The 14910-nt window shown below is 37.8% G+C and overlaps 1 protein-coding gene across 3 annotated transcripts; it reads right to left on the bottom strand.

The window, feature by feature from the left end:
- Positions 1-1344: 1344 nt before the first annotated feature.
- On the bottom strand, positions 1345-14641 carry LOC132114700 (ER degradation-enhancing alpha-mannosidase-like protein 3). 3 transcript variants are annotated; one of them, XM_059522971.1, is made up of 21 exons: positions 13427-14641; positions 13227-13272; positions 11931-12031; positions 11789-11828; positions 11575-11687; positions 11326-11476; positions 10204-10338; positions 9612-9717; positions 9393-9490; positions 8365-8490; positions 8199-8282; positions 8012-8095; positions 7707-7831; positions 7399-7558; positions 6929-7074; positions 6618-6762; positions 4058-4249; positions 3742-3907; positions 2975-3160; positions 2755-2802; positions 1345-1827 (listed from the first exon to the last, which is right to left on the bottom strand). In XM_059522971.1, exons 1-21 carry the CDS (start codon positions 13537-13539, stop codon positions 1529-1531), a joined length of 2664 nt encoding a protein of 887 aa, XP_059378954.1. In that variant the 5' UTR covers positions 13540-14641; the 3' UTR covers positions 1345-1528. The 3 variants fall into 3 exon arrangements, with proteins under 3 accessions (XP_059378954.1, XP_059378953.1, XP_059378955.1); XM_059522970.1 differs by having other exon boundaries at positions 7387-7558; positions 13427-14640; XM_059522972.1 differs by lacking the exon at positions 2755-2802 and having other exon boundaries at positions 7387-7558; positions 13427-14638.
- Between the last annotated feature and the right edge of the window lie 269 nt (positions 14642-14910).

Below are 14910 nucleotides of genomic sequence, written 5' to 3'. Positions count from 1 at the left end.
CTTATCACCCCACAGTTGCATGTCTTAAGCCAATAATTTATAGGAATTTTCAGACCAACAATATTTTATGCAATTCCTTATTGCATGTTTTTTTTTATATATAATTTATAGTTGTTGGTTTTTTTTATTAATATATCAACTATTCCGTTCAAAAGTTTGGTGTCGATAAGATTTAAAACTTTAAAAGATTAAAAATCTTATCAGAAATATAGTAAAAAAAAATGAATATTACTATTTTTTTAATTTTAATGTATTTTCAAACTAGCCTACTTTTTTTCTTGTGATGGCAAAGCTGAATTTTCAAGTCAGTACTCGATTTATTTGATTCTTAAGTTTATAACAATGTTACTGTCACTATTACTTTAACGCATCCTTGTTGAATAAAAGCATTCTTGTTGAATAAAAGCATTATATATATAAAGCTTAGTATATATTTTTGAATTTTATTTTATTTTTTGTATATATTGCTCCGTGGTAAACTCCAACAAAATGTGTTTTCAGTGGAAATACAGGGGATAAAATATTTAGGTTGTATGGTTTTACTGCGTCACTGACACTGATGCAACAGCCTAAATGCTGCTTGCTTTGCATGGGGGAATGAATTTATTACATGCATAAAACAAAAATTTAATCAATTCCCCGTTTCCCCCATAAATATCCCACGTGACAGAAAGCCTATCCAATAAAAAGGAGGCATATATTAAAATTTCCAATCAATTTTATTGAGCTTATCACGTTTGATGCCCTTGGCATGGTCTCCAGGCCCAGTCAGTTATCTAGCTACTGGGAGCAATGGCGCCCTCTGGCGGATCCTTCATGATGCTTCGCATGTCTCCTTCATCCTTGGAAAAAACTGTCACTGACATGCAAAGTTGTCATCCATGGTCCTTAAATGCTTTTCTTTGAAATATGGACCTCATCATAAAGTCATTAGCTAGGCTGAATGTACAAGACTGTTAAATACTTAATGCGGAATGCTGGAAGAAGCATTTTTTAACTGCAGGTGGTTTGTTTGGCTCACAGGCTTATTACTCAAAAACAATAAACATACATACAAACACTCAAAAATACATTTGATTTTTTATGGATTCTGCAAACTGAGACAAGAACCGAGTATGAATTCTATTGCAAAAAAGCAATTCATCACAGTTAAACCAGCCATTAAATTAATAAGTCCTTCAGATGATTAATCAGCACTGATGATTTAAGCCTGCGCTTCAATAATCAGGGAATCCATTTGTTAGAAGGAAGACAAAAACAGCAGTGATTGTGTTCCCTAGGCATGTAGAGAAAGAGACAAGTGGTTATGTGTGGGTGAGATCTGCAATAACAGTTTTTCAGCTTTCAGTTGAAGAAAACAGGAAAGATGTGAATCGGAAAAAAGCCCCTGAGAAGATAGAAAATTAGCTCTTCGAGTCAGAGTTCTTAATCACGCCTGTCTGATATATCGTCCCTATTGGACAGAACTGATTCCTCACTCTGTGCTATGGCTGGGACATACTAATGGAGTCCGAGATGGATGGAAATGTCAAAGCTCTTCCTTCTCCATCTGCTTAAAGGCTTCCAAGTCCTCCTCCCAATCAGCCATCAGTGAGTCCACCGATTGGCTGCTGTGGTCTCCGTCCACCGCAGGCTCCTCCCCTACGTCCACGGGGACGTAACTGCCAAGTCCCTCCACTGGCTGAACTGAGTCTTGTCTCACAACTGAGTCGTCTGTTGTCTGTTCCTGAACAGTGACTTGAGATTGGTCGACAGGATCTGATGAAGCAGGAGAAGTGTGTTCTTTCTCCTCTGTAGAGCAGTCCTCCTCTTCTGCTCCATCCACACCTTGAAAAAGAGGTCAGCTGAATGAACCACAAGGAATCTACTTAATATCAATATGTAGTTTACATTGCAGAGCAAAATGTAAATGAATTAAGTATTAAGCTGCTCACAAGCTAGTGGGAAAGGAAATGGTGTGGCACAACACAGCAATGTTGGAATTAATTGTTTTGGTGCACTTTCGCAAAACACATCCAATAGTGCTCACATGTTAGATCAGTGGGCAGAAAGTGGGTAGTCTGTGGCTGCAAATTAGTTTCAAGTAGTTAGTCAACTACTTCTGGGAAGTGGTCGAAAGTGGACAAGTTCAAAACGTTTTAGACTTTTGTGACGAGTGGGGCGGGGCCGAGGGACATGGGAGCGAGGCCGGGGGAGTGATTGGAGATGAACTACACCTGTTCGTCCCACCGGTCTCGAGGCCCATGGAGGAGATGGAAGGATATAAAACTGGAGCGACGACAGTGAAGGACGAGAGAGGACCAGGCCTGGGCTTTTAGTTGTGTTTTGGTTTTTATTTTATTTATTTTTTTTTATTTTTTTTTATTTTTATTTTTTTTTGACAATCAAAAACATTTTAATAACAAAATAAACACAAAACAGCGCACCAGCCCCTCACGGACGACTGGTGCGCATAAAATAAAAACCAAAACACAACTAAAAGCCCAGGCCTGGTCCTCTCTCGTCCTTCACTGTCGTCGCTCCAGTTTTATATCCTTCCATCTCCTCCATGGGCCTCGAGACCGGTGGGACGAACAGGTGTAGTTCATCTCCAATCACTCCCCCGGCCTCGCTCCCATGTCCCTCGGCCCCGCCCCACTCGTCACAACTTTATTTACACCTGTTTTTAAAATTTTCCACTTGAAATTGGAAAAGCATCATTAAAAACATGGGGATCGATGCATGAAGGGAAACCCATAGAGGAGGGGTACTTACTGCCATCCAACAGGGTGGCCGGGAGAGCTTTCCCCTTAAATATGGATTCTGCTTATGCAAGCAAGAAAGTAGGAAAAAAGTAGTGGAAAGGGAAAAAAGTTATAAACACAGAGGGAAAGAGTAATAAAAGGAAGAATAATACTAAAAAAGGAATGAAAGTAGATGGTGCACCATGTACCACCTTCCTCAAATATGAACATCTTTTCAGAAAGCATCTCACCTCTGTCTCTAGCTTTATCGCTGAGCAGCACCTCCACCTCCCTGTACTCCTTTAGAGCCTCCAACAGGATGTTGCCCTCTTTGTGGAACAGGAAGAGGAGTGGTAAAGTGACATCATCAGTGTTCCGGCCATCTCCCGCCATCTGGAACAATGGGGCTGTATCACTGCTGCTGCCCTCATTGTCATCTAAACAGAAGTGACACAAAAAAAGAGAACGATTAATACCAAGACTCATATATTCTGTACAAAAAACAGTGTTGATGTTGTTAACTAAAACTATTAAAAATAATTTTTGCTACTTTGCTACTTTTTTGCTAATTTTTTAAATAAATTAAAAGCGGAATTTTTGATTTGAAAAGGTTGTCTAGGAATTTACTAAAATAAAAAAGCTGAAGTACTAAAGTAAGAATACATTAAAGTTAAACTGAAATAAAAAACGAATAAAACTTAAACTACAATGAAAACTGAAAATCCCAAAAATAAAAATAAAAAATAACAATAAAGCTAATTCAAAACATTAATAAATATTTAAATAGAATATAAATAATACTAAAATAGCACCAGTTCAAAGAAAGTACAAATATTATAATAAATGATTTTAAGCAACCAAGACCCCAGGGACCTGCAAGAGTTTTAGGTGGGGTAGCGGAAAATAAGAGAGAGAAAAAAATACTAAAGAGTGTATTGAAAACTCCTGTATTGAAACTCCTGAAACTCCTGATCTAGTTAACTGACTTTAACTGTTGACTCCCTGAAACAGGTCTCACCTATGACGATGCCTCCAATGGCCCCAGCTTTTTGAATGTGCCTGGCCTTTTCTGCAAACATGCACTGGCCTCTCTGCAGCAGAGCAATGCGGCCTGCCACAATCTCACCGTTACTCAACACAGAGCAGCCGTTATAGGGCTCCGCTACGGTTACAAACCCACGCACCTGAGGGAGAGGCAAAAAAAGAACAAAATACAGAGTGTAGCATGACTTGAAAAATGTATACCCTGTAGCAAGAACAAACCAAGAGCAACACAGAAATAGCCGAAACAGTGAGAAAGTTCATAATAAAAGGTCACAGTTAATAATACTCACTCCGGAACTGCTTTTGGAAAGATCCATTCCAAACTGTGCAGGACCTGCAGTAAGAACCACTCTACCAAAAAAGGGGTGCGAAACAATCTGAACAGCTCGTGGAGGAAGCTGCTCTTTCTGCTGCTGGCTGGACAGCTCCATCATTTCCTGCATGAAACGCAAGCCGTCTTCTGCAGCGACTGCGCTCACCGCCTGTAGTGAGGAAGAAAGGGACTTTTTTGTTTGAATCTACAAATATCAATATATTATGTTTATTCAGATCTATGCAACAGAATCAGATAAGAGTTTTTTTGGACTAATAATTCAAATAATGTATAGACCTACAAAGCTATTATCATCAGTGCATGTGAGCAGCAGAGGTGGAAAGTAACGAATTACATTTACTCGCGTTACTGTAATTGAGTAGCTTTTTTGTGTACTAATACTTTTTAAAGTAATTTTTTAAATCTGTAATTTTACTTTTACTTAAGTATATTTTGTTTGAAGTATTGTACTTCGCTACATTTTGAAACACATTAATTACTGAGTAAAAAAAAAAAAAACGCTCCCTGGAAACTACGTCAGTAAATAATGGGCAGGAGGGCAAACTGGCGCTAAAATCACAAGAAAGATGCAGACGGATAAAACAGGCGTTAGTGGTGCAGACACCGCTGAAAACGAAACCCCGTCATATTCTGCAGTTGAACTCGAAGGAAATGAAGTGAACCCCTGGTCATATGTATGCTCTATTATGCAGTGTAAGCTGTACTTGCCTAGGAAGACCAAACTAGCAGCTTATAAAATCTCGACAAAACATCAACCCTGCGCAAGAATGTAGAGGTAAGCTAAATAATTGCATCGTTGCATTGGTGGTTAAAATGAAGCTTTGACATTTTAGCAAGAGGTTTTGCACAAATTAGCTAAAAAGACCGTGGTGAGGAGTGTGCTATTTTTGTTTTAATGATGTGCGCGCGCATTTATAGTGCGTTCTTTCACTGTGTGATTCAGTCTCCTAAAATGCATTTAGAATGATCACAAAATTGAAGATATAGGGGCAGAAAATTCACATAATTACATAATTTCATATATTAAATCAAAATCACACAAAGAATGCCATCGTTTCCTCCAAAAATCATCATGAATATATACATACATATATATAACAGTTCAGTAAACAAGTTAATTAAGAGACTTGCGTTTTAGACACCATATTGCCTTTTTAGCTCTATTTCTACAACAGAAAATAATTCCAAACACAGCCACCAAAGCACAGTTTTGCGTCTCTGAGCAACGTGACAGTGATTCGTTCCTGATGTAATGAATCAACCGTTTAAATGATTCGGTTCAATCGCAATGACTCACTTATTAACAGTGACTTGCTGACACATACTGGCCATTTTAATTTCACATTTAAAGTATCTTTTGATTTTTTTAAATAATTAATTTCTTATCATTTCAAATGAGTATTCAACATTTTATGTCTTGTATATCAAAACATTATTCATGCATTTGTAACTGCAGGTTAAATGCATTCTTTTCCTACACTAAACAGTGTAATACATCTAAATGCCACTTCCAATGAATCTTCTGCATTTCCTCTGCATTAAAAGATGAGTTTATTGATACTGATTTGCCTGGTAACAGCCCAAATGTTTTATTATTCTAAATAACTGATTCCTTTAATTAAAAACAACTAGTTTGAGATTAATAGACCTATACCAGGGGTGTCAAACTCAGTTCCTGGAGGGCCATAGCCCTGCAGAGTTTAGTTCTAACCCTGCTCCAGCACACATATCATGTGGTTTTCAAATAAACCTAAATGATTAGATTAGCTGGATCAGGTGTGTTTAATTAGGGTTATATCTAAACTGTGCAGGACTGTGGCCCTCCAGGAACTGAGTTTGAAACCCTTGGTCTGTCCCATTTTGACTCCCTCCCACTGTTAAAATGTAACTAAGTAATTTTTACTCTGAGTAAAGTTTAAATGAGCTACTTTTTACTTTTACTTGAGTAGATTTTTAGACTGGTACTTTTACCTGTACTTAAGTAAAATTTCATTAATGTAATGGTACTTTTACTTGAGTAGAATATTTTTGTACTCTTTCCACCTCTGGTGAGCAGAGCATAGTGGGGTCCAGATCAGTGAATGAGAGGGTAGCGTCACTTTACAAGCACTGCAATGTTACAGCACAGTAGCGCTATTGCAAACAGGAACAAGTATTCTATATAGAAATATCCTGTCTTTGCTTTATTTGAGTGGACTTTGCTTTTCTTGTGAGCATGAGCGGTACATGAGCAGAATGCACATTCATAGAGCCGAGTATTGAGCTGAGCATCACACCATGCAGTGATGAAAGTTGAAAGCTGGGCGGTGTGGCACGCCATATATTTTCGGTCGTTTTTTGTTTTTCAGCCTAAAATCGAAACATTTTATTTTATTTTTTTACAAGATTTGTGTTTAGAACTGCAGCCTTAATAAAATAAAATAGTTTATTCAAACAAAATACAGATTACAGAATGTAAGCCAGCAGATTTAGTAGAGTGTAAAAAAGGTAAAAGGCTTGCTGGGTCTGCGTGGTACCTGTGTGGCGTGTTGAACGAGTTGTACTCTGCCATCCTTCAAATGAATGAGACTCACACCCATCCGCCTTAGCAGCTCCAGATGTTCAGGGTTATTGGCCATGAAGTCTTGAGCCCTAAGAGGAGGACGGCCCATTCCAGGATCTCTACAAAAGACAGATCAATGCAAATGATTAAAAAAACAGAGCATCTGATATTATAGCTGTGACTTAATTTTAAACAATATATGCAAGTTACACATCTAATTTAAATAATACAAAATTACATAAATGCTATTTAAACATAGACCGGCTGGTTATATCACTTTCTCACCGATGAGTGGTCGGGCGTGGACAACTCTTATCCACCGCACTCCTGATTGGTTCGCGGAGATTGCGCGGGAAGGCGGGATCAGGAAAGAGTAGGCGGGTGTTAGGGCAAGTCCACTCAAAATTTGAGTCATCAAGCTCCTCTCCAGCCTGGGGTGACAGAAAGATAGTACATCAACATTTGATATATTTACCCTCGGTTTCACAGACATGCCTTAAGGCTAGTCCCAGATTAAATCGCATGTTTGAGTTGTCTCAACTGAAAACATCTTGCTCTGACATATCTTAAAAAATGTCAGTTACATTGTTCTGTCTCAAGATGCACACATGTAACGTAAGGCATTTTTATAAAAGCTGCTTAAATATCTTAATTTACCTAAGGCCTAGTCCTGGCTTAAGCTAAATCCATCTGTGAAACCGGGCCTTAAAGTACAAAAACAGTTTAGCGCTGATGTGCAGTACCATATTGTTGACCAAAGTGGGCGCCTGTGAGTTTGAAGCAGTGGAGAGGGAAAGAGGCAACAGATGAGCTTCTGTGGTAAAGATGTAGTCCTCCACATTAAAAGGCAAATCCTCCTCAGCAAACAGCAGGAACAGGTACTTAAACATTTCCGCCAGGAAAAATGAGTCCATGCTGAAACCAGTGGGTGGTGATGAAGAGAAATAAATATGCCATGAGACAGCCTGTCGGCCACTCTTTACTCATAAACGCTCCCTTCACAAAATCCACTCAAACTATTTGCACAAATACGTTTTAAATACCCACAAACTCCTGCTCTTACCGATCCTCGTGACTCCCTGTCCTCACGTCCTTCATAGCAGCGAAGCCACAGGGAACCCGAGCGAACCGGTTCAGGTTCTCCAGTATGGTGCGGCCCACCTCCAGGTAATATGGATCTCTGGTTGCCTTCGGAGAAGATTAATCATTTGTATTGTCTCAGTGGTTTATACAACATTAAAGTACATGGTCGAATGCACTACTGCAGGAGCAATGCAGTGGAAGGAGGTCAAATTTGAAGGATGATGAGAAGGAAAATTATTGGAGAAAAGGAGATGTTATACTGAGAACTCAGTGACATCTCTGTACCTTATAGAGGAAGTAGGTGCTTTCTGCAAACTCTGGCCGCAGGGGGTGCTGGGCCCAGTGAACCCTGAAATCAGTGGTGAAGGCCTGGCGAGACAGTACGTGAGGGGGCGGGCCAAAGTCAAGAAGAGTTTGTAAACCACAGACAGTGATGACATTTAAAAGACAGACAGCAGAAAAGAGGATCTACCTCAGGGAGGAAGTTGTGTTTTTTGGTAACCTGGTAAAGCATTTCATGCGTCTCTATGGCTGGCCGGATATCCCCTTTTAAAACCTGCAATGAGCAGAGAAAAACAGAGCTCTTAGGTTTGGACTTTCATCACTGAATTAGACCCAGACAACAACGGATCACTCACCTGCAATCCAGGGAAAAAGGCAAGCAAGGAGTCCATCCAGGTGCGAGCTGGCAGCAGGGGTTTGTGGATGTGGACGTCCAGTAGCAGAGGAGGTTGGCTGATGTACTTCATAATGGATGCATAGTGCTAAAAATTTATGCCAAACACACAAAATTCATGAATACAGATATAATCAAGAGACCGGCTACATCTCTGCAGACAAAAACTAATATGCGAGTCATCCTAGATTAAGAACAAAAATGATTTTGGATCCTACAACTTTGGGAAACAAAATATAATGTCATATTCCAGTGCTTCTGAGGTGAATAAAATAATGCTAAGTTAGAAAATAAACACAATAATAATAATAAGAGTGTAATTAAAAATGTTAAAATATACAAGATACTCCAGTCTACTACAATAAACAAATAATAAATGAATAATATGTATACAAAAATAAAGGTATAAAAAAAATATAGAAAAACACATTCTACTCCAGCCTATCAAAATAAATAAATGGAATATAAAAATTCTTAATATTAAAATACACGGTCTACTCCAGCTAAAATAAAATAATATAAAATTAATAAATAAATACAAAACAAAATATTAAAATATACAATTTAGTTTCCTTTAATACTACTAACCAACCAGCTTTCTCAAAAGTCTACATTCAATTTCACTTTTATTGTTATTAAACCATCTCCATGTTTGATATTCAGCCAAGAGACCGGTCTGTGATGTTTAGATCATTAATAGGTAGAAATACTTTTAGAATATTTTAATAATAAGTTACTTTAGCTCGTAACAAAAGAAACAAATTCTACACATGAATGGAAGTGGATGGAGTCTCTTTAAAGTCAAAATGAAATTGTGTTTGCAACTCGTTTAATAGAAAACTAATTGTCCGTCTGGGATTGATTGGATTGGATTTGGGAGGAAAAGGGTTGAAAAATAAGGTGATGCAAGCTGAAAAGGAGATTCATTTCGGTGGTGCACCAAGCTTTTACATGATTATAATGACTCAAAAAAGAACGACAGATACTCACAGTGTTAAAGCGCTGCAGAAACTGATCATCTCCCAGTAATATATAAGCCTTCATTAAGTACTCATAATAGGAATCTATGCCTGCTCCAACTCCGCTGTCTGTTAAGGGAACAATTACAAAAAACATCATCAATCAGACTTGACTTTTCCCTAATTTGTCTGTATATAAGCGCATCTGTTTCATGTTTTTGGTGGGTTGTTGTGTATGATTCAGTCTCACCCCTGCGCACCCACTCTCCTGAGTGGATATTGATGGTCGTTCCCACTAGATTACTGTTCCTCTGTCTCTTTTCCCAAAGGAAGTCAAGAGCTCTTCTCGCATGAGCCTGTGAACAATACAACAGATCATCAACACCTGAATGCTGGCCCACTTTAATAGATGTAGTAATGGGAAGTCTCTTTCACCACACACAATGAGAACATTCCTGACCTCATAATACTTTTCATAGTGCACAACGAGTCACGCTGTTGTCTTTGTCTTACAGACAGCACAGTTATGTCATAAGAGATCAGAGCTATGATTCTGTAGACAGAATGTGTACAAACATTCTAGGAATCAAGAATTCAGGACGAGATGACGTTAGTGCTTCATTGTAAGTTTGTTATGAAACAATCACAGCAGTATTTCAGTGATTTAGGTGCTCTAGTCAACATGATTTATACAAAATGCATGGTTTTCTAACATTTCTCCGGAGGTTAACCAAGTACCCTAAAAAATTAATCTGGAGGTTATATAAGGTCATTTCTGAATGTTCTATCAAAAACTCAAAATTGTAACATTTGTTCACATTTCCAACATTTAGCCATTTTACCTCAAACGTGGGGTCCCCAGTAAAGCGGCTCAAGGCTGCAAATTCTAGAATGATTGTACCGGCACAGGCAGTGCAGGTGTCCGTCTCCGTGCCTGTACGAGTCTCGGGTCCACGCACTCCAAAACGAAGATTCACCTGTAAATGCAGGATCCAAATTCTTTTAAATAAAAATATTAGTAATACAGTGATATTATTACGTTTTAAAAATGTATGTTTTGCATTTTAATATATGTTTTAAAATGTAATTTATTTCTGTGATGTCTTCACTGTGACATGTTCGTTCAGAAATCATTCTAATATGATGATTTGGCGCTTATGTTGAAAACAGTTAAGATGCCTGTTTTTATGGAAACAGTGATACAGTTTTTTCAGGACTTTTTAATGAATAGAACATTCAAAAGAACAGCATTTATATGAAATATAAAAAATGTTTGTATCATTAGAGTATAAATGCCTTTATTGTCATTTTTGATCATTTTTATGTGTCCTTGCTAAATAAAAGTATTCATTTCTTTCTGGTAAATAAATAATTAACTGGAATGAGCATCAGAGTGGACATTAGAATTAATATTACTACATTAAAGAAGGTTTGATTATTAAATGAGAATTATTTGAGAATAAACCGACTGCTTTCATTTCACAAGACATGAAATTATAAATAACTTTATACAGGAAATTAGTTTTCTTTGACAATATCTAATTCTACAGTTTAGCAGCCAATAACATAAAAATATGTATTGATGAATGCTGTGATGGACCAATCAGAATCAGGTATTCCAGAGAGGCGTGCAATAAGTTGAGAATGTTTTGTGATTATACAGCAAAACTGTAAAAACTGACAGCAACTGGGAAAAGGGTGGTCATGCTGATGATGAGAATGTGCAGCCATTGTGGGAAGTCACAGAGCTCATTTCCCTAAGGCAGACTTCTGACAGCCATCAGAACAGACCATTCAAAAGAGATTCAAGATCATCTGAATGTGTGTGAGTATAGGCATAGAGATTATCGCTCGCAAACAAGACAGAGATAAAAGGCCAAAAGGGACATTTTATCATTCCAGTGATGACATTTTAATTATTGATATTGTAAATGCAATGCATGTACATGTGTGCATTAACTCACTCTAGGGTAAGGCAGGCCACTGCTGGTGTTGAATGCAGGCAGCAGTCGGAGTCCAAGATCTTTGGCCATGTGCAGCAGCTCATCCTGGTACCAGAGCATTTGGCCACTTTCTTTAAACATGACAGCCATGGAATGGCCTCCCAGCAGTCCACTGTGGAGATCAGTAAAGTTTTACACAACCAAAATGGCCACAATTTACTATAGGTTTAAAAATGTAGTCTTTTACTCTGTCGGCGATGTCTTACTCACCCCAGCACCCGGATGTTGGTCTCAAATACAGACACCACAATGTCATTATCCAACCGTACATCCGTCACCACTCTCCTCACTGCGCTCTCAAACTCCGTCGTCTTATTTAACAGCTGTGAGATGTCAGAGCAGGTCATGAGCAAACAACCCAGGGTTTGACTGTACATATGTGTGTTTGTATGAGGTTTCAAGTTCTGTTTGAGATGTTACTCACTGCAAGAGTGTCAAGAGTGTCGATGAGAGTGAGGGAGAACCTGAAAAGTACAGAAAAACACGTTTTCATCTCTGTCGTTTCTTAATAAAGAAATCGCTAAAAAGACATTTCTTCATCTTTATTTTCTTTCCAACTGACTTACTTCCCCAGGGCATCATCTACATCCCCTCGACTGGGCTCTAATCCACGTACTCTCCCACGGCAAGTCAAAGGCATCAGCTCGTCTGCGGGGTAGGCATGGTCCTGTCAAAATGAGAAGAACTGAGATGAAATGTGATGAAATCGGGCCGATTTTAATTATAATGCTGTTCTCTCACACATTAATCTGCCTCCCCCATCTTTGCCACCCTTTTTTTTTTATTATTAAACTGCAGGTTATCACATTTCCATTTAACACATCTTATGTTTCCAGCCTGCTCACAGAATAACAGAGGCTTCTGGGAAGTATTTTACACTGGTCAGAAACATTTATTGGCAAACTAGCAATGTTAACAGAATACTTTAAATTAAAATCCTTGCTTCATTTGCTCACATTCGTGTCTTTCCAAATCTATATGACTTTATTTATTCTGTGGAACTTGAAGATATTTTAAAGAATATTTCCAAAACAACACTTGACTGACTTTCATTGTATGGACCGAAGAAAAAAATCTAAATCTTTTTGCATGTATGTGTGTTTCATAGAAGAAATGCAGTAACACCTATTTTAATGTGCTGTAGTTACACTTGTCACGTGTATTTACAGTATTCATACTCATAACAATAAACTATGCATAATTACATGCAACTGTAAATAAACCAATCCCTAAACCTATGGTGAGTAATTGTCACGCAGAATTTATTTTTGTAATGATTTTTTTTGTTTTGTTTTGTTTAAAAACTGATTGTAAGATTTATTTTGAAAGATATTAATACTATTATACTTTTGTTCATGAGAAATGCGTTAAATGTATCACAAGTGACAGTAAAAACCTTTATAATGTTACAAAAGATTTCTATTTCAAATAAATGCTGCTCTATTCGTCAGAGAATCCTCAGGAAAAATGTATCACAGTTTCCACAAAAATATTAACTGTTTTCAACACTGACAACAGACAAGATGTTTCTTGAGCACCAAATCAGCATATTAGAATGATCTGTAACGCTGAAGGCTGGAGTAATGGTTGCTGAAAGTTCATCTTTTCCATCACAGAAATAAATTAAATTGTAAAAAATATATTAAAATAGAATTTTAACAATGTTTCACAATATTACTGATTTTACTGTATTTTTACTTAAACGAATGCAGCCCCTGTTAAGCATAAAATACTTCCAAAACATTACAAATCTAACATATATAATCTAAACACAAGACTTTGGATCCTGATGGAACAGTAGCATTAACATATCCTTGTACCTAACTGTCAACAAGAAAAGTTATTAGTCACTGTGTACATACCATGTAGTTTTGATAAGCGTGGTCAAACATTTCCAGCACTTGGTTCCTAAGAAGCAAAGGCATTTCTTAAGTAAAATATATATATATATATATATATATATATATATATATATATATATATATATATATATAAATTCTTTTTTTTTTTAATCATATAGCAAGTAATTCAGAATTTAATGTGTCTTCACATAGATCCATACCTCAGTTTATTCTTCTCATCTCTGCTCATGGCCTCCGACAACCTGCTGGAGGTTCCCGTAAAAAACAGCAGCAAAAAAGCAGGCAACATTTTTGCTGAATGAAGCATCCACATGGCTCGAATCCACTGGTTTCACAATGGACTTCAAGCAGATGAAAACACCTTATGCAGGTGTCTGAGTCGACTCTTTCCTGTCTCAGATATGTTTAATCAGCACCAAGTTAGAGTTCATCCACCTCTGGTCCATCATTTTTAAATGTAATGTCAAAAAAAATAATGCAGGGCAGATTTAGTAACACCCACAGCATTCAAATACATTCACTGTTCCAGCTCAATAACTTTACAGTTCCTGTTCTTATCTAATCGTCTCACTTGGATGCATGCAGCTCTGGTGCATTTTTGAAATGCTTCTAGGGTCTACTACAAATTGACTAAGGAAGAACGATCAAGTCAAATTTTCCTCACACGTCCTGTCGTTAGTGTTACTCAGCCAGCTGTTGTTGTCTCACCTGCCTGTCACCTTGATAACACGTTGGCACCCATGTGACACGTCTGCATGCTACTCTCATCACCTTTAAAACAACAACAAAACTATATCACTGTAGATCCCCAGCAGAGACAGGCTCAAGAGGAGCTCCAGATAGGGCCATGGAAAAAGATGCTTCGTCTCTAATAGCAACCGTCTCCATGGGTGACACGATCTTCAGTTTACATCCCCAGAAAGAATCGTATTGATCCTACTAGAACTGACAGCAATCAGTTAGATAGTACGCGGGTCCCAATCCCATCTTCGTGATAATGAAAACCAGTTTAAATCTTGAAGAAAAAAATGCGGCGTTTTCATAAAATAAAATATCAAAGAATTTTTTCCCTTTTTGTTTGTATTGTCAAGATTCCTTAACCCGTCACGCTTTGTTGTTTAGCACGCAGGCTAACCCGTCGATGACAGTTCGGCACTAACGTTACTGGACATATATTATTGAGGGAGAAACGCTGCTGCAACTAGCGGAAAGACAGTTATAAATCTGTTCTTCGATCATCCATGAGTGATTACAATGTCCATTCAGCTCCCCGATTCCGATAAATACAAAATATTCTGTTTTAAGAGTGATTTTATGGCAGGTGTAATAAAAAGGGCCAGACAAGACGTATCTCTCTCACAATCCCCGAGTGTATGTTCACCCGTCTTACGCTGGAGGACGTCAACATCCGCATCCGGGTAGCGCCGAGTACACGCCCCGTTTACGGTGTAGTGCAAAAACTACATTTCCCAGCATGCATTGAAAATGAATCCGGAAACATTACTAAAATATATATTTTTTTGTTATACCTTACTAAAAGTACACTTCTTATGTCTGCTTTGAATTCCTTTCGAAATTATTGTTTTTTGCGTGTTTGAGAAAATTTGTAAAATTAATTAATTGATTAAAATAAATAATTAAATGTGTGTGTGTGTGTGTGTGTGTGTGTGTGTGTGTGTGTGTG

This window comes from Carassius carassius, chromosome 34 (genome assembly GCF_963082965.1).
Source record: "Carassius carassius chromosome 34, fCarCar2.1, whole genome shotgun sequence".
In the NCBI taxonomy this organism is placed as follows: domain Eukaryota; kingdom Metazoa; phylum Chordata; class Actinopteri; order Cypriniformes; family Cyprinidae; genus Carassius; species Carassius carassius.
This window is presented reverse-complemented; position numbering and strand designations above follow the sequence as displayed.

Bases quoted from the DNA above. Each gene is read 5' to 3' on its own strand.
- LOC132114700 (XM_059522970.1), bottom strand. From the start codon at position 13,539: ATGTGGATGCTTCATTCAGCAAAAATGTTGCCTGCTTTTTTGCTGCTG. The intron at 4,250-6,617 runs GTACCACGCAGA...TCCTCACTACAG, and splicing joins TCGTTCAACACGCCACACAG to GCGGTGAGCGCAGTCGCTGC. The intron at 3,161-3,741 runs GTGAGACCTGTT...ACTTCTGTTTAG, and splicing joins CATTGGAGGCATCGTCATAG to ATGACAATGAGGGCAGCAGC.